General features: G+C 45.9%; 1 protein-coding gene across 1 annotated transcript in view; it reads right to left on the reverse strand.

Annotated features, from left to right (window-relative positions):
- Nucleotides 1-361: 361 nt before the first annotated feature.
- The window catches only part of dchs2 (dachsous cadherin-related 2), a 54,102-nt gene continuing 32,232 nt past the window's right edge, over nucleotides 362-22,231 (reverse strand). Inside the window, exons 10-20 of the mRNA XM_023998377.1 lie at nucleotides 21,960-22,199; nucleotides 16,102-16,236; nucleotides 13,088-13,297; nucleotides 12,138-12,998; nucleotides 11,677-11,790; nucleotides 9,593-9,807; nucleotides 9,043-9,194; nucleotides 7,534-7,664; nucleotides 6,561-6,847; nucleotides 6,047-6,188; nucleotides 362-3,903 (exon numbers count right to left, since the gene is read on the reverse strand). Coding sequence (XP_023854145.1) covers nucleotides 1,316-3,903; nucleotides 6,047-6,188; nucleotides 6,561-6,847; nucleotides 7,534-7,664; nucleotides 9,043-9,194; nucleotides 9,593-9,807; nucleotides 11,677-11,790; nucleotides 12,138-12,998; nucleotides 13,088-13,297; nucleotides 16,102-16,236; nucleotides 21,960-22,199 — 5,075 coding nt within the window. The 3' untranslated portion in view covers nucleotides 362-1,315. The remainder of the gene's footprint in view (nucleotides 3,904-6,046; nucleotides 6,189-6,560; nucleotides 6,848-7,533; nucleotides 7,665-9,042; nucleotides 9,195-9,592; nucleotides 9,808-11,676; nucleotides 11,791-12,137; nucleotides 12,999-13,087; nucleotides 13,298-16,101; nucleotides 16,237-21,959; nucleotides 22,200-22,231) is intronic.

Raw genomic sequence — 22,231 nt, forward strand, 5'->3', positions numbered from 1 at the left:
GGGGGGGGGGGTCTGGATTCCATTTGAAACTGATTCAAACAATTGTTTTGCATCAGACCTCCTTCTCCAACACTGGGTTAAAGGAAACACTCAGGGTGGCCATGTGGAAAATGGGTTTGTGGAAGAATGTTGGAAGGAACCAAAATGCTATTCGATCGTGATTCCAAGACATTTCTAAAGAGTGGGACTTCCAGTTTCTTAACAAGCATGATCCACCATGTGAATAACAACAATAAAGGCTTATGGGGATTTGTTCTCCATGTGGTATCAATAGGTTTCTGAAATGTGATAGTTTAGTCTTATTTAGAATGTCCTAATTGCAGAGGGAGTCTGGAAAAATGATTGCTCCATAAGCAACACACATTTTCCATTGGAATTGTTTAATTTATGAACCACATTAACAAATCAGTTCAACAATGAAAAGGAATGAAGAGAAAGTCACAAACCATTGTGGAATTTAATCGTACACTAATTGTTGTTCAAGTTAGTTAGAACTGCCCCATATCAGAACTAAAAGATAGCAGGACATTGTTTAACCTACTTAAATTTGACCTTTGCTTATATACATTTTACAATTGAGAGAAAACAAATTTTTTCATTTTGAAATGTTACACATAAAAGCGCCGTTAGTATCTATAGTACACAATCAGGGCACATCAATATCAAAAGACTGGTCCCCACACCAACTGCCCTGGCTCTTTGTACAGCTGTTAATGACATTTCAAATGTCACTGTAGGTATTTGAAATGTAGTAGTTCACAGAATATGGGCTCGTGGTACTCTGACATAATACAATTACAGAACAACAAGAATACGTGCCAAGTCAAAAAGCTATAACAATGCATTTCATTGTCTTTAGCATGCAAACATGTTTACGACCATAAATTTGTTCATTAATTGTGGATTCAAACATCCACTCGTGTGCAGAGTGCTGCATTGTGCTATTGCAATGCAAACCAGAGTTCAGGCTTTTGCATATATAACTTATTACAAAAGCAAGTTATGAAAATATTAAATGCACCACAATGCAAATCATTAATTGTACAAAGACATTTAATAAATGTCTGATTTCACCCATGCATCTGCATTGTATAATGTCCATACTAATAGATGTGCCAGATGACAGAATATTGTCCAAATGTTCAACATGAGCCAATATTGATTTGTAGATCCTTTATGTTGAGAAACTAATTGAATAGTGATGTGATGTTAAAATCAGATTTAAAATAAGCTTGAGAACCAAATTATTTAAATGCCAGTATTTGGCATCTATCATACAATATTTTTCAAAGTCAATATCAAAAGGTCCGCAAGTCTACACCTGTATTTCTCCCTCCAGGAGGCTGCCGGCGTCTAGCCTGAAGACCCCCAGCCCAGTCTCTGAGACCACCGGGGAGGCGTTGGGGGTCCGCAGTGTGAGCACCGACAGCGAGGGAGAGAAACTGGGCGTCATGGCAGACGGGGTGAGCCCTGTGTTCCTGGCCAGGGGCGCATAGGCGTATTTGGGGTAGGAGGGCCTCCGGGTCAGGGTGTGCATGCTGCGCAGGGGCATCCGGGGGGGCACGGCCCTGAGGCCTGGCTGCGCCACACCCGTGATGAGGGGTGGTGGATGCATGAGGCAGCAGGCTTCGGACGCCAGGCCCTCGTTGCCCCCCTGGAGGTCCTCGTCGGGCAGCAGGCTGATGTCGGTGAAGACTGAGGCCAGCGTGTGGTAGCGCGGCTCCCAGTCCAGCAGGTAGTCCCAGCCATAGCTGCCCCGGAGCTGCTCCTCCGGACACAACAGCGAGCTGAAGGAGCCGTCCACCGAGGCCTGGCTATCCGAGAGAGGGACGTAGCCCCTCATGCTTTCCTCCATGTCTCTCATCCTGACCCGCGGCAGCATCCCCTCCCCCCCTCCCTCCTCTTTGAAGGTGTGGAGGCTCTCGGAGCTCTGCATCCCTGTGGCCAGACATGTGCTGGAGACCGTGGTTACGACCGTCCCTGGGTTTTCATCCTCTGAATGGCAGGAAAGCTGGTCCGAGTCCTTGGGCACGCCAGAGTCAGGGACCCTTCTGCTCTGAGCCGAGTCGGCCCTCTTGCGGCACGGGTACTCATTGATCATCTTGATCTCATGGTCCTCGGCCGTCTCACCTTCTGCCGAGCCGCGGCCGCTTGAGTCAGAGTTCCGGATAGGGAAGGATATCTCCCTCTTCACTCGGATGGTGATGGGCGCCCTCAGCTCCCGCAAGCCGATGCGCTGTTGGGCACCGCCGGTCCTGCCGAACGTGCCGGTGTTTAGGTTGGCTGCAAGGGCAGCGGCCTTCTTGATGGCGGCCTCTTTGGTCTTGTACCTCAGAACAAGGGCCACGAAACTGACGAGTAGGAGAAGGAAGATGGCCAGCGACACGCCCAGAGTGACTGTCTGGACACCGAGGGCCACCCCGACGAGAGCTTCAGCCGAATTGGAGATATTGACTGTTACCAGGCTGGTGGTGGACCTGGAGTCCATTCTGGGACTGCCGGCTGTCACCAAGAGCTCCACCACGTCCTCGTTGGAAAAACTTCCTCTCTTGCGGTACACTGGGCCCGAGACGAACACTGCGCCTGTTGTTTTGTTGATGGAGAACAACTGTGAGGGGTTGACAAGGGAGTACTCGACCATGCCATCCAGGCCTCCGTCATGGTCCATGGCCATAACGTGGCCGACCGTCTGCCCCGCCTTGGCGTTCTCTGGGAGGATGAAACGGTACTGCCTCTGGGTGAAGACGGGACTGAATTCGTCCGCCCCTTCGATGGCCACCTGGACCCGCACGGTGGCCGCCTGTTCGCCTTTGTCCCTGGCCTCCACTATGAAGCAGTAGTCGCTCTCCCGCTCGAAGTCAAAGGTCTGCCGGGTGTGGATGTCCCCAGTGAGGTTGTCAATGGCAAAGGCCTCCTTCCTGTCAGGGCTGCCACTGCCGTAGTCCATGAAGCAGGAGGACATGATGGAGTAGGTGAGCTGGCCATAGGGCCCGGCGTCTTGGTCGATGGCATGGACTGAACAGGTGGGGGTGAAGGCTGGAAGGTTCTCCGGCACCGAGCAGTTGACTACGGGGAAGATGAAGTAGGGTGAGTTGTCATTCTCGTCCAACACCATGACAAAGACCACGGTGAAAGCTACTTTACGGTTTCCAGGTTCTCCCCCGTCGGAAGCCTGGACGGTCAGTGCGTACTTGGAGTCTTCCTCGTAGTCGAGACTGTGGTTGACCTCCAGGGTGCCGGTGTGGGGGTCTAACCTGAGGTGACCCTTGCTGTTGCCTGAGATGATGTCGTACCGGACCAGACCGTTAGTTCCGCGGTCAGGGTCCTGGGCGGTCACCTGAACCAACCTGGTGCCTGCTGGGCTGCTCTCGCTGGCCTGAGCGTGGTACTCTGCGCTGACAAAAGCCGGCACGTTGTCGTTGACATCCGCTACGGTCACCGCCACAACCGCCGAGCTGTTGAGCGGAGGCGAGCCACGGTCAGAAACTATCACTGTCAAGATGTAGCCCTCAGTGGTTTCGCGGTCCAGGAGTTGGCACAGAACCAGACTCCCAGCGGTCCTCTGCTGGCTCTCCGTTTGGACCGCACCTACCTCTATACAGAACTTCCTGTCCTCGTTGCCACTGGCAATGACAAAGTCCAGGTTTGTGTTTTCGTACTCCCAGTCCAGGTCCTCTGCCCAGAGGGTCAGCAAGGTGGTGCCGACGGGGGTATCCTCAGGGGGGCTGACCGTGTAAGCGTCATGCTGGAAGAGCGGGGTGTGGTCGTTGGCGTCCAGGACCACAATGTCCACGGAGGTGACTGTAGAGCGGACTGGGTCGCCCCAGTCTCTGGCCTCCACCAGGAGCTGGATCACGTTACCGTTGCTGACATACTTCAAGGGCTTGTTGGTGAACACTGACCCTACAAGACAAATGGGTTTGGAGTTAGCCATCGTCTCCAATTTGAAAACAGTGAAAAACATCTTACTAGTGTTTTTAGTCAACTGAAAGGGCTGCAGATCCTTTAGATATTGCTTTATTCCTATGCAGAATTTAAAAGCGCTATCAAAATAAAAATGTTATCATAATTATTAGACAAACACTCAAACTGATCTATTTTAACATTGTCTAATGTAGGGTTTCAGCTGTCCACTCAGTCTACAGCTACTATCAGGGAGGCTTTACCATGCTGACTGTCAATAACGCACAGCTCTCTAGCTGTTATTATGGTAAAGAACAACCTATCAAATAGAGCAACGTTGGTGGAATTTCCCTTTAATCAGGAAAGTCCCTGGTGATTAAAACTTTTTTTTTTTATACAAGGGAGACCTGGCAACCGCAAAACCTGTACAGTAGAATAAGATCACTCACTACCTCATGAGTTGCAGCCATAGCTTAGTCTAGAAATCTGAGCGTAATTACATTTCTCCCGCCCGATTCCTCAGCTTCATAGCAAACCGAGTGGCGGGGCCGCCTTTTGACTGAAACCCAAATTCAGGATTGTGTCTTTAATGCTCTCTATAGAAGTGCGTTCTGTAGGCTTTTTGCTGAAGTTCCTTTTGAGAACGTTGAACTATCAAATGAGTTTACTGATGTGAGCACAGTAAATTTAGACTGAAAACGAGCAAGATAAGTATTTTTCATTACATAGAATCGAACACTACTGTATAGTCAATCAGTTTGGGATATCGCCCGGCCTCCTGTAATATTGAAACTTATCTTGAAACACATAATTCACATAAGTTAAAACATATGAGTGCTGGAAACATGAGGAAACACAAAAGAACGAGCCAGTATCTAGTTTCTGGTTCGAGTTAGGATTAAGACACGATTCTGAGAGGCTCAATTCTAATATTGACGCCAATCCAAATTTCACTTCCCATTAGTTACTCGCACCACAAAACATGGAGAACACATTTCTCAGATATTAAAGTCGCTGGCCCTCGAAAGTAACAAGGTGGCCCCAAAAAAATATGTTTCAATAAAGAAAAGAAAAAAAGAGCTTTGAGAATGTAATGGTCTCTTTTAGCCTCGTCGGGTTCAATTAGTCTTCTTCACTTGTTGGGTTGGGGAGGGCGAAGACTTTGCTTCCCGAGACTGGATATAACAGGACAGATCCGGCTCTGAAGCAGACCTTTATATTAGTGACCTCTCATCAGCAATCTCTCCCACTCCCCCCTTCTTTTTTCTCTCTCCCCCCCTCCACTCCTTCACATATCCAAGCCCGTAAAAAGAGAAAGGATGGATGGAGAAACTGAGGCTACTGGCAGTGTGAATACTCTGAATAACCCTTGATGTGTAGAACCATGCAGAACTGGGCATATACTTACTGTTGGCGCAAACCCCCATTTCTTGGCCAACATGCGTAAAATAAGCGCGTCGCGCCAGATTTTTTTTTATTTTCAACAAGGGAATATAAAAGATGAATATGAAAACCGGGCTACCAGACAGTCTTAAGACGTGAACCTTGGGAAGCATGTGGCAGTAACTTTTCTTCTCCTACTACATTTTGACAGTCTGAATCGTAGGAATTAAGAGAAGCACATTTTGTAGCATCGCGGGAGGATTAGGCCTATTTCTTCAAGACCTAGCAGCAGCTATATAGATTCAGCCTTGGAATTTCTGACTGACTCGTCCTTGGACTCTGGGTATGATTGGGAGAATGGTCCCGGGTCCATTAAAAACATTTTCACAAGGCCTCTGCCAAGAGTTCGCACTTTAGAGACTTCGTGCCTAAATAAGTACTTCCATTGTTACCCTTCAATTTGATAAAAATTGATTTAGAATGGACTGGATGGTACAGTAGTTAGGGCCGTAGTCTCTGGTACGCATACTGTATGTACACGTCGGCATTGGGTTATATCCGGCCTACACATTCTTCAATGACACATTCTCCCTCCAATCTCGGTCATACATTTTTCTCTTAAATAAAAACACTAAAGTATATATATTTTGTAATTAGAACAGGCGAGTTGACTATATCTGGCTAATTATGATGAAAGCTATTCATGTACTGTTTTACATTATTTAACTTTAATCTAATTGGTAAATCTAATAGTGCTTACCGTTGTCTGGGTGTATGTAGAAGCCGTGTAGAGTTGACGAGAGGAGTCTGTAGCCGAGTTTGCCGTTAAGCCCAGAGTCTCGGTCCGTGGCAGCCACAGTCAGGATCAACATGTTGGCAGGAGACAGTTCTGGCAACTTCACCTGATGGTGCAAACAAACAAACACATCTCATGTCAATTTCCAGGAGAAAATAAATACATTTATAAACATCTCATTGAGGACTCAAGGAGAACTTGGAGTCACAAGACATCACTGAGGGAGTACAATGGTGTCAAATGGATAGATCAGACATTGTCCAACTTGACATTCAAATCCCCTCATCCTCTCAGTGAGTCAGTCATGTTTACATTTTAAACGACTTCATTTCTGCCTCCTATATAATTATTTTTTGCTAATGTGTAAAGGCTCACCACAAAGTAGATGTGTGTGTGGTGAGGGATTTGTGTTCCATAACTATAACTGTCTTGTAATGCATCATTAGTGAAATACCAAACCGATTGCAGTTCTAGCTACCTGGTAGAAGTCCTGGGAGAAGACGGGCACGTTGTCGTTTACATCCAGCACTTGAACCAGGACCTCGGCCGTGGTCTGGTGGAGGGAGTCCGAGGCCCACACCACCAGCCTGTGCGTCGTCTGTTCCTCATGGTCAAGCTTCTGCGTCAGGGTCACCACGCCCGTGTAGCGGTCAATGGCAAAGCTCCCGGCAGCGCTGGCATTGTCCAAAAAACTGTAGGTCACGGTGGAGCTGAGGTCCACATCGTTGGCGCTTACCTGGGTCACCATGTAGCCCACTGGGAGGTCTGGTGACCGACAAGATAACAGTGTAAGAAGTATTTAGTACCAAATAGTCTATATAGTCAAACGCACACAACTTGTTAGGGGGTACTGGCCTGGCCTGAGCCGAAGAGCAATTGTGTGTACGGTTCCTACTTCATCTCTACAGGTTTTTAGAATTACAAATTAAACTGAAACATTATCTCAAGTTGACAATTCTCTTGTAAATCTCTGTCAATCAATAAAATCTTCTGCTATAACACCTGATTCAACTAATCATAAAAACTTTGGTTAGCTGAATCAGTGTGTCAGTGAGGGGCTGGGAACTGCCTTATGAGCAAAATACATTGGAAAGACATTGAAAACACATCTTTTGGTTGGAAATACCGATTTCAACTAATTTTGCTCATTGGGTGGGCTTGTCTCCCAAGCAATTTGTTTCAGGAAGTGATCTTCACTCCTTCAGGACAGTGGCATAAGGATAGAGCTTTGCCTCAGGCACAACAGCCCGTGGGACTGTTACAAAGAGGTACTTCCTTTCAGCGCCAGCTACCAAATCTTGGCCTGCTGTGAAGATGCTTTAAATAAATAAACTTTTTTTATTTATTAATGTGATTAGAAAATGTAGACTGAAAATGGTTACCCCATTGGCCCTGATCAAAAGTAGTGTACTGTAACAGGAAAAGGGTGCCATTTGAGAGAGGTGTCTTACTCTCTGCTATGACCACAGGCTCCATGGGGGGAATGGCCGGGCTGTTGTCGTTGATGTCCACCACCTGGACCCGGACGGTGGCGGTGCTGCTAAGGGGAGGGCTACCCCTGTCTGACGCCTGCAGTACCAACCTGGGAACACAACACCACAAGGAAACGCACACCATTACATTACTAGTACTCCAACTAGCCAGTGTAGGTAGAAGACGTAGAGATCGATAGACATATATTGTATATACTGAACAAAAATATAGAAAACGCAACATGCAAAGTGTTCGCCCCATGTTTCAAGGGCTGAAATAAAAGACCGCAGAAATGTTCCATATGCACAAAAAGCTTATTTCTCTCCAATTTTGTGCACAAATGTGTTTACTTCTCTGTTAGTGAGCATTTCTCCTTTGCCAAGATAATCCATCCACCTGACAGGTGTGGCATATCAAGAAGCTGATTAAACATGTCCATATTGTGCTGGGGACAAAAAGCCACTAAAATATGCAGTTTGGTCACACAACACAATGCCACAGATGTCTAATGTTTTGAGGGAGTGTGCAATTGGCATGGTGACTGCAGGAATGTCCACCACAGCTGTTGCCAGATAATTTAATGCTAATTTCTCTACCATAAGCCACCTCCAACGTTGTTTTAGAGACTATGGCAGTACATCCAACCGGCCTCACAACCGCAGACCATGTGTTACCAAGCCAGCCCAGGACCTCCACATCTAGCTTCTTCAACCGCGGGATCGTCTAAGACCAGCCACCCGGACAGCTGATGAAACTGAGGAGTATTTCTGTCTGTAATAAAGCCCTTTTGTGGTGAAAAATGAATTATTATTGACGGGGCCTGATGAGTGCTGGGCCTTGTTTACGGGGGTGCAACATTATGAAACGTTCACAAAGAAACGTGGCCTCCCAAACGTGGCCTATGGCCTCCCAGTCCCACAAATGGCTGCGCCCCTGTCCTGTCATGTGGAACCCATAGATTAGGGCTAATTTATTTATTTAAATTGACTGATTTCCTTCTATGAACTGTAACTCAGTAAAATTGTTGAAATTGTTGCATGTTGCATATATATTTTTGTTCAGTATAGAAAAACACTGAGTATACCAAACATTATAAACACCTTCCTAATATTGAGTTGCACCCCCTTTTGACCTCAGAACAACCTCAATTCATCAGGCCATGGACTCTACAAGGTGTTGAAAGCGATCCACAGGGAGGCTGGCCCATGTTGACGCCAATGCTTCCCACAGTTATGTGAAGTTGGCTGGATGTCCTTTGGGTGGTGGAACATTCTTGATACACACAGGAAACTGTTGAGCATGAAAAACCAGCAGCGTTGCAGTTCTTGACACAGACCGGTGTGCCTGACACATACTACCATACCCCGTTCAAGGGCACTGAAATCTTTTGTCTAGCATGTAGGATTAGATACACACAACTCACAATACATTGCCATAGCAAGTGACAACTCTAATAGTAGCGTAAAGTGTAATGTAAGCTAGCGTACTTGTAAGAGGAAGTGATTTCCCGGTCTAGAACAGTGTTGGTGACAAGGATCCCGCGCACAGAGTCGATGATGAACGCCTCGTTTTGGTTACCAGACAAGATGGAGTACTCAATCTGACCATTCACACCCCTGTCCGCGTCAGAGGCAAACACCTACAACAGGAAGAAAAGCATTATAGAGTAGGGAAGCCTATTTCTACATAGCCAATACCCAGCGTAAGCATGGCACATTAGCAAATGTAAAAATAACATTTGCAAGAGTCAGTTCAGACTGTTACAGGCCGCACAACACTTAATGGAAAAACTACGCAATAATGCTATGCATTTGTTATTTGAAATGGATTGTAATGCTTTTTTTTACAGCCATGTTTCAATCAATCACTCAATTAAAGCAAAAGCAAGAGCCCAGTGCCCAGGAAAAACTCCAGAGATGGAAGAAACCTAGAGAGGAACATAGCTCAAAAGAAACTGATTGGTAACGACAAATTATGTTTCTGCCTTAGCTCAAAATGACAAAGTAACAACTCGATTGGCTGGCCTCCAATCCATACCTGCATGACGTAGGTGTTGTGTACCTGGCCTTCCCACACGGCCGTGCGGTAGTGGCCCTGCTCGAAGGCCGGCGCATTGTCATTGACGTCCTGCTGCGTGACGGTGACCCGGCAGTGGGCTGTGTGCAGGGGGCCGCCGTCAGCCAGCACCACCAGGTGGAACCTCCGGTTGGCCTCGTAGTCTAGACTGGCCTGGTCCCACACTGTGATGTCACCTGGGAGAGGGAGAGGGGTGGAAAGACAAAGAAAGTGAGAAATAGAGGGAACAGAAAGATAGGGATTTAGCGAGCGAGCGAACGAACAGAAAGAGAGACAGGAAAGTAGGAGAAGAGATGGAGGGCGAGCGCAAATGAGAAAGATTGTTTGATGGATGTACGATAAAAAGTTCATAGAATTCACAGGGAGTTACGTTGCGCCTGCGTGTATTCTATCACCACGTTGTATCCATGTTTTGCAGTTGTGCATTCAAAACATATGTACACATTCCATTAACAACTTGATTCCTCTCAGTCTCCAAACAAGAATGTAATCTGGACTTTGATGTTCCCCCCCACCCGTTCCACTTCAGCCACACTGCTTATATAGTGGCTCAGGGAGAGTTTGGGCCATAATGAATCCATGCTGGCTAAGGCAAGCAGTCCATAATCCACAGCAAAGACTGTATGCGTCCCATGAGACACACTATTCCCTATATAGTGCACTGTGTTTGAACAGAGCCCTATGTGCCCTAGTCAAAAGTAGTGCACTACATAGGGAATAGGGTTCCATTTGGGATACAACTCCAGTTCTCTGAACAGGGGGATATGGGAAAACAACCTCTTGACTGCTGTAGTAGACAATGCCTTCAATAATCCTAAAAGGGGATTTCCACACGATAATTTGGATAGCCACTATAGCGTCGCCCTCATGTGCGTGCTAGTGTAGCACATGGGGATGTTAGACACATACTCCTCAGCCTTGAGTGTCCCGCTTGTGTAGCCTCATTAGCTAGCTTTTGAGGTGGCGCCACCAGCTAAGATGCTTGAGGGAGGACGGTCATGTGTGTTTGTGAGGCAGAGGTCCCGAGTTTGTGCCAGGTATGGTCCGAATCAGGAGGAAGTGGTACTCGCTAAGCAGCGTGATGTTGTTTACACAAGTAAGCAGGCTAGGTATCTACAGAAAATCCAGTAGGGGCTGGAAACTATTGTGCAGGAATCATCAACTAGATTCAGCCGTGGGCCGATTTGTTTCTTGAGCAGATGGTCGGGGGGCCAGAAGATAATAAAAAAAAAAAATTGTAGACTGCAAACAGATATGTTTGTCTAAAACTATTATTTTTATTTCAAACTTTGCATATGATCATGTCTTTTTGTGCATGGGAATAGATTACTTAAATAAGTCACTTTGAGCTGATTTACTGGTGTTTTTACACCCCATTCACACTCCCTCACCCATGCTCGCATTGCCCAACGGTACCACCGCCCTCTTCCGTTCCTTCCTTTGTTCATCGCCCCCAATGTGTTACGTGGAAATGAACGAGCGAGAGAGAGCGAGCGATGGTCCAAAGGGATTGAAGAAAAAGGAGTAGTCTTGTTTGGGAAATGGATGTGAGGAGTCTGGAATGCCGGGGTTATTAGCCTGGATGGAGATACAGCGTTATTAGCCTGGATGGAGATACGGAAAACTAGACAGATGGATGCAGGGATAGGCGGAGGTTCTGGCTTTGGTGTGTCCCTGGAGTCAAAAAATTACCTGAAAAATGAACAAGGAAGAAAAGACAAGCATGGTTTTAAGTTCCTGCTGCAGGCAACTAATGAAAGAGTCCTAGCTGGCTTATGCCAACAAGCACACTGGAGCCTAAGCTATGTCTATGATTCCAGCCTCAGAGAAGTGTTTTGGAGAGGAGAACAAGTTATTTTAGGGTTTTAAATGTACTTATTGAAGATTAGGACAGTGAAGAGGAGACAAAAAAGGTGGGAGAGATTGTGAATCAAAAAGGTGGATTTAAACACATTCTGACTCTGGTATATGTGTGCCGGGGATGGTGGCACTAATGACTGGACCACACAAGAAATATAGTTTTTTAGTATTGGAAAGGTTCATACCCGTGTGTCGGTTGATGGCGAAGGCGCCGTTCTCGTTGCCGTTGAAAATGCTGTACTCGATTCGCCGTCTGTCGTCGGTCCGGTCGTGAGCCACCACGTTTCCCACCCACGTGCCTGGAGGTGAAAGGAGAAGAGATGGAAAAAAAAGATATCTCTCAATGGCTTTTAGCCCTAACCTGAACTCAAAGGGTTTGATAGATAGCGTGACGTCAGTAAAGAGTTTGGATAAAGTACTGAACATACACAGCAGACTTAAGTGTTTGATTGAGCCTGACTGGAAAGCCAGACGGGCTGGGTCCCAACTTTTAGGACTATTCAATTGCCTCCATTGCAGCAGCCAAGTTCAATCAAGCACATATATGATAGAAAACAAATACTAGTTGAAATCAGATCTGGTACATATCAATGCACTTGTCTTGAATAGTTCTTCATATACTGATATTAGAGCAGTTCTTCCATACCAGTTTTGCTGTTTTCCACCACAACTGCTTCGTAGAGCGTCTCAGTGAAGTGCAGTGGCTCGTCCTCTCCCTTCAAGTGAATAAGGACCAGGCAGGTAGAGGTGAGAGCTGGCCTCCCCTGGTCTGCAGCCAACACCTGCAGGTTAGCACCCAAGAAACTCTGACTAATGGAACCATTCAATCGTATGTCTCCCGATTTACCGTTGATGGTGAAAAAAGGGTTGTTTTCCACCAAGCTAAACCACACAGTCCCGTTCTCACCACGGTCACCATCCACTGCAGTCACCGTGGCGACAATCTTGTTTGGGATCGTCTCCACGGTGACCCAGCCGACAATGGGGTTCTCCGTGCAGACGGGCGCGTTGTCGTTGGCGTCCTCCACCTGCACGGTAACCGCGGTGGCGGAGCTCCGTGGACCTCTGGCGCAGCCGTCGGTGGCCACGGCCCTGAAGGTGTACTGAGCACGGCTCTCCCTGTCCAAGGGCCGGGTGGTCCGAATCACGCCCGTGGCGGGCTCTACTGAGAAGGCCCCCAGGGTGTCCTCGGCCAGAGAGAATGTCACCTCGCCGTTGGGGCCCTGGTCCGGGTCTCGGGCCTCCAGACGCAGCACTTCTGCCCCTGCGGGGAGCCCCTCAGCCAAGGAAGCGCGGTAACTCTTGCGGTGAAACGAGGGACTGTTGTCGTTCTGGTCCAGCAGGAGCACCAGGAGCTGGGTGGAGGAGCTGAGGGGGGAGGGTTGGCCGCCGTCGCTGGCCTGGATGCAGAGGGTGTAGCTGGGCCGCTCCTCCCGGTCGAGGGCCCGCGTGGTGCTGACGGCGCCCGTGGTGGCATGGATGGTGAAACGCCCGCCGTAGTCCTCGCCTGGAGGGATAAGTCAATACACTTCGGTTAGATTAAATAATTAAAGTAATTTTCCACTGAAACACAGGTGCTCCATTTAGGAATCTCACCCTGTATGGCGTAGGTGATGGTGCCGTTGGCTCCGTGGTCTGGGTCCGAGGCCTGGGATGTGTGGATGACCCCGGGGGGCAGGTTCTCTGGCAGGCTAAGCTGAAAGGAGGCCTGCATGAACTCGGGGACGTTGTCGTTGTCATCCAGCACCGAGCATAGCACCGTGGACGTGCTGGAGAGGGGCTGGACGCCGCTGTCCCGAGCCTGGACTGGTGAGGGGGACGAGGGAGATGATGCAGAGGGACAACAGGGAGAGGAAGGTGAGGGTTTAGGGAGAGGAGGGTGATGGTGATGGTTTAGGTCCTGTTTGAATAGGGTTGCAAAATTCCTAGGTTTTACAGAAATCCCAGTTGGAAGATTCCCAGAATCATACGGGAACGAGAAGGAAATCCAGAATCCCCCAACCAGGATTACATTTTTTTTAAAGGAATTTTTGAAATACTAATTAATTTAATTCTTCATTAAATTTGTGTCATTTTGGAGACCTATCCTATCCAGTAGGTAAGACGGCCATATATCACGATCATTGCAAGTAAAGCACTACTCGAGAAAAGCTGCGGTTTGATGAATAGACAGTTCTGTTAGTACTACTGAGAATATAATAAAAATGCAACAGTGTGCCACCCCTCCTTGATGTGATAGCTGAACTAACAGTTGGAAAGGTGGGAGCAAGGGATCAACTTTGTGGTTTTCACCACTTCAGTCATTCGAATGCTCTTTTTTTTTACCCCACAAACATCGGCATGAACAAACAGCGGCTCCTTCACAGATTTTCTTTATTTCATGAGTTCTACGTTTTGTATCCTTCACAGATTTAACAGACCAATAACTTAGCAAAATAGACTGTACTTTGAAAGTCATAACTGAAGACGCACTTCTTTCACAGCTTCTCTCTACATTGTACCAACATCTTATACTGCCCGCCCGCCCACCCACCCCTCCCCCCCAAAATGCTGATATGAAACAGATTTTTTTTCAGGGTTCATTTTCCCCCTTGTTTTAATCTGACCGTACCAGTGGAAAATTGGCCCGACGTCTCTTGGTATTTCACAATCATCACCGGGTCGGTTCTGGCACGACTTCAAATCATCACGGCTTTCCTGTGATTATATTTCCTTCGATTTTAATTGTTCAAACTCCCTCCAGACTGTACAAATATCGTCATGTGCACATCTGAAAGCAGTTTATCACAAAATATTATTGCATATTTTGGATGTAATTGTATTCTTGTAAAGGGGGGGGGGGGCTGGGGGAAGCACACGAAAAATACCCTAGTCCAAGGCATAAAACAGTCCGTGGAACATGAGTCTACCCACAAAGCTGAGAGTCTTAAATAGCACCCTACTCCCTATAAGCAGTGGACTATGTAGGGAATCAGGTACCATTTTGGACGTACCCTTGTAACGTCTAGCCTCAACATAAATCAAATCTGGTGAATAATGTTGCTTTCAAAAAGTGGGTAGACCGAGTTCTTTATGACTGGCTGTGAACCATACAACAAAAAGAGAGATTGAAAGAGGGCGAGAGAGTGTAGTGGCGAGAGAGCAGAGGAGCAAATCGCGAGAGAGGGACAGCGCAAGAGAGCGAGGAAGGCGTGAGCACGGGAAAGAGAGAATGAGAGGGAGCGAGAGAAGCCGAGAAAGAGAGGAGGCAAAAGAGAAAGCAACAAGAGGGGGAGAGAGAAGGAGCAAGAGGGGAAAAAAAATCTAGATATTTTATTAAGCCCTATGGTGGAAACAGATGTGACAAGCTGAGAGGTGCCCTAAACGAGAGGACTGCCGTATGGGATAACTGTCTCCACATATCGCATGGTGGGGCTTTTAAATATTAGTGAGTTGGATGCAAAGGATTTACTTCAGGCACCAGACAAGGCCCAAAAATCCTCGTCATTTGCATGAAGAGACAGATATCGGGGACGTACAGTACCAGTCAAAAGTTTGGATACACCTACTCAATCAAGGGTTTTTCATAATTTTTACTATTTTCTACATTATAGAATAATAGTGCAGACATCAAAGCTTTGAAATAACACATATGGAATCATGTAGTAAACCAATTTATTTTTAACGAATCAAAATATATGCCAAGAGTACAAAGCTGTCATCAAGACAAAGGGTGGCAACTTTGAAGAATATCAAATAGATTTTGATTTGTTTGACACTTTTTTGGTTATTACATGATTCCACATGTGTTATTTCATATAGTGTTGATGTCTTCACTATTATTCTACAATGTAGAAAAGAGTAAAAAATAAAGAAAAACCCTGGAATGAGTAGGTGTGCAAACTTTTGACTGGTACTGTACACGTTACCTCAACTACCTTGACTAACCCGCACATTGACTCTGTACCAGTTCCCCCTGTATATAGCCTCATTACTGTTATTTTATTGTGGCTCTTTAATAATTTTTTATTTAACTACAGTTATTGTAAAGTAAGCATTTCACTGTACGGTGAATACACCTGTTGTATTCGGCGCATGTGACAAATACAATTTGATTTGAAAATGGTGCTACACTCTCTGGCTGATATCCCCAGATATGCCCCCCCCCCCGCACGCTAGACGTCGCTGAACTGCAAATCACCCTTATACAGTCTTTGAGTGGAACTTTCTCACTGCAGAGAAACAATTTGTTAAATATCAACCAACTAAAGTGAATGTGGCTAATTATTTATGTTACTGACATACTCTGTGTGCGCGCGCGCGCAAGTGCGTGTAATTGAGATGAGCATCGGTTGACTTTCAAAATGCACTATGACTGTTAGTTACAGTATAGTTCTGTAGTTCTTTCATGGTAATTCAACGGTTGTTGAAATGTGCAATGCAACTTCACCTTTTCCAGAGACTCAATGAACCAACCACAAGCCAGTCCGCACACACACAAAAATAATCATTCAAGATTGACTCACCGCCTCCATTTACAAAAAAGTACAGAGGATGTCACTGCTACCTGAAATGAAAGTGACAAACTGCACATTTAACAGTAATGAGTTGCTGTGTGTAATGTGTATAACCTCTAAGGGTGAAGTGCTGGTGCAGCTCCCTGTCCAGTTGGGAGGTGGTACTCATCTCTCCAGAATGGGGGTCGATGGAGAAGAAGTCGTAGCCCGGCCCGGGCAACAGGCTGTACCACACCGCAGCATTCTCTTCTGTGGTCGAGAGATGGATGGACAATGTTGGTTACAGGTGGAGTACTGTTCACATCAATATCAGATGCATGGTACACAAAATAATAAAATATTACAAATACTTTCAGCGTTTGCTTGAGCCTGCCTTGAGTGCCAGATAGGCAGGGTTTGGACCTTTGGTTCCATTGTGCCACATAAGCTCAATCAAGCAAAAATGAAGTATTTGAAAGAAAACATTATTTTAACTCTGGTCTGGCACACACACGAAAACAGTATCAAGACTGAGGGCACGTAGCCATGGCACCATCCATCCAGCTCATGGTTTGAATCAAAGGCATTCAAAACAAGGAACATGTAATAAATAGGACATTGTTCAATAAATGGCAGGTATGCACATAAAAACCATCCATTTCAATATTAACAACCCTTGCTACGGCTAGTCTAGCGCTCCAGCCTCCAACATTTCCACCAAAGTTCACTCATGCTTTCCATCAAAACCAATGAACTACTTTTTTCTTCTGGCAATATGATGGATGATAACCCAGCAAATTCCACTTGGCTCCTTTTAGACATCTTGGGTTGTGTCCTAAACGGCATCCTATTCCCTTTATAGCACACTACTTTTGACCAGACCAAAAGTAGTGCACCATATACAGAATAGGTCAAATGAAGTGCACTACACCATAGGGAATAGAGTGCCATTTGGGACATACACACACTTGAAGTTTAGGTGCGCATTAATAAACATTCCGCTCTGACGTCGCCGTTTAGCATCTCGTTAGGTCAGCCCATTTACGCGTCCCAAATGGCAGGGAATACGGTGCCATGTTTAGGGGCCCGTCTGGAGAAAAAGAGGCGTTTGGGACAAGGGGCCTTATCTGATTCCCAGATTGAAACCAGTGCTAACAGGGGTAAATCACCTCGAGATATGATCTGTCACTTAAATAAAGGAAAAAAACAAATGAAAATATTTAGCTAACCTTCACATGAGCCCCACCAAGTGCTGCGGTATGATTCAATGCTAGTGGATCACCCATGCACACAACCTTGAACCCCCCCCCCCAACATCTCACTCGCCTCCCCCTAGTCCCAGGCACAAAACGGATGAAAACAGGTAGGTACATGTCCAATAGGAAACACTTGTTATCCATTGCAAAACGTTTTGCTACGGCATGCCCTAATGAACACAACCCAGATTGGTGGTTTCGAGGAAGAACAGGGAGAGGTGGCAGTAGGGAAAGTGCTGCTAGTAGAGTACCAAACAGATACAGACTGATGTCCCTGACCTAGTTATAGCCCCTCCAGCCCTCCCGACATAGAGGTCAGGTGGTAGAGCAGCCCCATCAGGCACCAGCCAGCGTAGGGCTTCGCATGTGGTTCACATCACCACACACTTTCACGGGACAAATATAACTCAAACACTAATTGTCAGGGGTGACTGTGGGATATATTCTCTTCCCTGTCTAGCGGCCCCAGTGATTACAGTGGACGGTTTTGTACAGTTATCACACACACAAAAGTTCGGGGTCACTTAAATTTCCTTGTTTTTGAAAGAATCTATTTTTTTGCCCATTAAAACATAAAATTGATCAGAAATACAGTGTAGACATTGTTCATGTTGTAAATGACTACTGTAGCTGGAAACAGCAGATTTTAAAACCGAATATCTACATAGGCGTACAGAAGCCCATTATCAGCAACCATCACTCCTGTGTTCCAATGTCACTTTGTATTAGCTCATTCAAGTTAATCATTTTAGAAGACTAATTGATCATTAGAAAACCCTTTTGCAATTATGTTAGCACAGCTGAAAGCTGTTGTCCTGATTAAACAAACAATAAAACTGGCCTTTAGACTAGTTGAGTATCTGGAACATCAGCATTTGTGGGTTCGATTACAGGCTCAAAATGGCTAGAAACAAAGAACTTTCTTCTGAAACTCGTCAGTCGATTCTTGTTCTGAGAAATGAAGGCTATTCCATGTGAGAAATTGCCAAGAAACTCAAGATATGGTACAATGCTGTGTACTACTCCCTTCACAGAACAGCACAAACTGTCTCTAACCAGAATAGAAAGAGGAGTGGGAGGCCCCGGTGCACAACTGAGGACAAGTACATTAGAGTGTCTAGTTTGAGAAACAGACTCCTCACAAGTCCTCAACTGGCAGCTACATTAAATAGTACCCGCAAAACACCAGTCTCAACAGTGAAGAGGCGACTGCGAGATTCTGGACTTCTAGGCAGAGTTGCAAAGAAAAAGCCATATCTCAGACTGGCCAATAAAAATAAAAGATTAAGATGGGCAAAAGACACTGGACAAAGGAACTCTGCATAGAAGGCCAGCATCCCGGAGTTGCCTCTTCACTGTTGACGTTGAGATATATAAAAAAAATACTTGTGGGAACACATTGAAAAACATCACATATTTCTGACAAACTATAAATTGTACAATAAAGTGAAGAGACACAGGCAAAAACTCTTGACAGAGCTGATGTAACGGAGTCAGGTTTGTAGGCCTCCTTGCTCGCACATGCTTTTTCAGTTCTCCCCAAAAATGTTCTATGGGATTGAGGTCAGGGCTTTGAGATGGCCACTCCAATACCTTGAGTTTTTTGGCATTAAGTCATTTTGCCACAACTTTGGAAGTATGCTTGGGGTCATTGAACATTTGGAAGACCCATTGCGACCAAGCATTAACTTCCTGACTAATGTCTTGAGATGTTGCTTCAATATATCCACATCATTTTCCTGCTTCATGATGCCATCTATTTTGTGAAGTGCACCAGTTCCTCCTGCAGCAAAGCACCCGCACAACATGATGCTGCCACCCCCGTGCTTCACGGTTGGGATGGTGTTCTTTGGCTTGCAAGCTTCCCCCTTTTTCCTCCAAACATAACGATGGTCATTATGGCCAAACAGTTCTCTTTTTGTTTCATCAGACCAGAGGACATTTCTCCAAAAAGTACGATCTTTGTCCCCATGTGCAGTTGCAAACCGTAGTCTGGCTTTTTTATGGCGGTTGTGGAGCAGTGGCTTCTTCCTTGCTGAGCGGCCTCTCAGGTTATGTCGATTATAGGACTCGTTTTACTGTGGATATAAATACTTTTGTACCTGTTTCCTCCAGCATCTTCACAAGGTCCTTTGCTGTTGTTCTGGGATTGATTTGCACTTTTCGCACCAAAGTATGTTCATCTCTAGGAGACAGAACGCGTCTCCTTCCTGAGCGGTATGATGGCTGCGTGGTCCCATGGTGTTTATACTTGCGTACTATTATTGGTACAGATGAACGTGGTACCTTCAGGCGTTTGGAAATTGCTCCCAAGGATGAACCACACTTGTGGAGGTCTACAATTTTTTTTGAGGTCTTGGCTGATATCTTTTGATTTTCCCATGATGTCAAGCAAAGAGGCACTGAGTTTGAAGGTAGTCCTTGAAATACATCCACAGGTACACCTCCAATTGACGTCAATTAGCCTATCAGAAGCTTCTAAAGCCATGATATTTTCCAAGCCGTTTAAAGGCAGTCAACTTAGTGTATGTAAACTTTGACCCACTGGAATTGTGATACAGTGAATTATAAGTGAAATAATCTGTCTGTAAACAATTGTTGGAAAAATCACTTGTGTCATGCACAAAGTAGATGTCCTAACCGACTTGCCAAAACTATAGTTTGTTAACAAGAAAGTTATTGAAAGTTGTTGAAAAACGAGTTTTAATGACTCCAACCTAAGTGTATGTAAATTTTCCGATTTCAACTGTAAGGAGAGATAAGTAAGAGAAGGCCACTGGCCATTCAATTTTTTTCCAAAGTTTGGAGTGAAGTACTGAACAACCAGTCGCTCTCTCTCCTCACAATTTCTCCAACACTGAAGCAAAAGACAAAGATCAACACCCCCCCCCCAAAAATATATATATATAACAAATAATACACATTTCCTCAACTTAATTGTGGGAGAGATGGAGAGAGAGAGCGGCCATTGAGGTACACCACAGATTCAGGCCACTCCGGAGAGAGGTGATTGGAGGAGACAGATGAACACTCAAGGCCTATTAGCACAGATGGTTGGGATTATGGACTCATCGTCGGTGGGACATTTCACATCTCCTGGAGGAGCGGGGGCTTTCTGTCTGCTTGCTTTTCTTAGACACTGTTCTCACCCCCAAGAATGTCTCACATACACACACATGGACGCACGCTGAGACACAGACACACACCACCTTGGTGTTTAAAAAGAGCACACACCCTCCCTCGCTTCACCTTCTTCCTCAACTTTCAATATTTGGGAGAGCAATTAAGAAACGTGATTTGGGGGACGGCGAGCTACTGCGGGGAAAAGTGTTACAATAAACAAGGGCCAACGTGTGGATGTGCGAACGTGATTAAGTTATGTCGTGAGTGTAATTCAGTGGGATGTTTGAACTAGCCTGTGCAGAGAGAAACCAAATAGTAGAAGACAAGATCAGGGGAGCGCAATGCGGCTCTCCCTCAATTTCAATCAAACCCAAAGGATGCATCCCAAATAGCACCATGTTCCCTATGTAGTGCACAACTTTTGACCAGGGACCATAGGAAATATGGTGCCATGGGCCCATAGGGCAGTATGTAGAGGACAGAGTGCCATTTGGGACGCAGCCCTAATGGAATGGGACCAACAGAGAAGTAGAAATTCTTGACCTGTCAGGCCTCTAGGGTTCTACTGAAAACTCACAGATTGAGGAGGATTGTCGGTTAATGGTGCCCCTGTCAGTGTGATATACTGGTGATTGACATGAACCTTGTATGGACAGGTGGGCGAAAGGGAAAATGGAGGGGTTATGGTAGACTTGTGTCGCTTTTCGGCAAACAAGGTTACCACATAGTTGCACCTACTTAATAGTTATTTGAGATAGCTTATGGAAACATTTGAGATTCCTGTGTCTTTTCTGCTGTAGATACAGTATGTAATATCAAAAATAATTTAAACTGCCATTGGACAGTGTACAGTTAGAGAGCAACATAAGAATCAAATTTGAGTATAAAAAAAAAGGTCCCAAACCACAATCCAAACCATAGCCAACTTGGTTATTTTATCAAATGCAATTTTATGGTAAGGATTTTGGGTTAGAAAGGATAATCAGCAGTGTTTGTTGACCACTAAATCGCAGGACAGATCAGACTCAGCACAACAACAGTAAGATAAGGTCTCTCAAAGCAGAATTCATATGCTGATGCTGCCACCTAGAGGCTAAACTGATATACTGTAATGTGACCACTGTGTACATCTAAACTGTGGATGGGTTTGTCTACAGTGAGTGATGTGGGCTCTAGGTTATCTAGAGAATTATTCTGCCTATTGTTCTTTGTCCTGACCACCCTGAGGTTGGGGGTTTGATCCTGGGTCGATTCATAAAAACTCTAAAAATGGGACCTGATGCCTCTGCTTGGCACGCCGCATTAAGGAGATGGATTGGGGGTAAGGGGGTAGGTAAGGCCTTGTGATCTCCAGGGGGTGTACTTCTACACCAAACTGCCTTATGCTACAGAAACATGAGGCTCCTTCCCTATGAACCATTGTGGCTCTGACAAAGCTTACTTCTTCCTTTCAGATGAGGCGCTAGCTAGCGCAGAACAATATCTCCTATAAATAATTGAAGCACTGCAAATGGAGAGAAAACTGTGACTTGTTTTTCTGCTCTGTACTCTCCATCTGAACTGAACAATGAAACACAATTTGAAAAAAATAACAGTATCCAGAGTGGTACGTACCGGAGTCCTTGTCTGTGGCGGACACAGTGACCACGCTCTCCCCAGGCTCTCTGTTCTCAGCAACGCTGGCTGTGTAGACATCCTGCTGGAACAGAGGAGGCTGGTCGTTGACATCCCCTACCTCCAGCATCAGGGTCTGGATAGAGGAGAGGGAGGGGAGCCCCTGGTCCGAGGCCTGGATGGTCAGGGAGTGGGAGGTCTGGAGCTCGTAGTCCAGAGGGGATGCTAGGTACAGCAGACCTACGGGGGGAGAAGAGGCAAGTTGAGACTGA

This window comes from Salvelinus sp. IW2-2015, linkage group LG13, assembly GCF_002910315.2.
Source record: "Salvelinus sp. IW2-2015 linkage group LG13, ASM291031v2, whole genome shotgun sequence".
In the NCBI taxonomy this organism is placed as follows: domain Eukaryota; kingdom Metazoa; phylum Chordata; class Actinopteri; order Salmoniformes; family Salmonidae; genus Salvelinus; species Salvelinus sp. IW2-2015.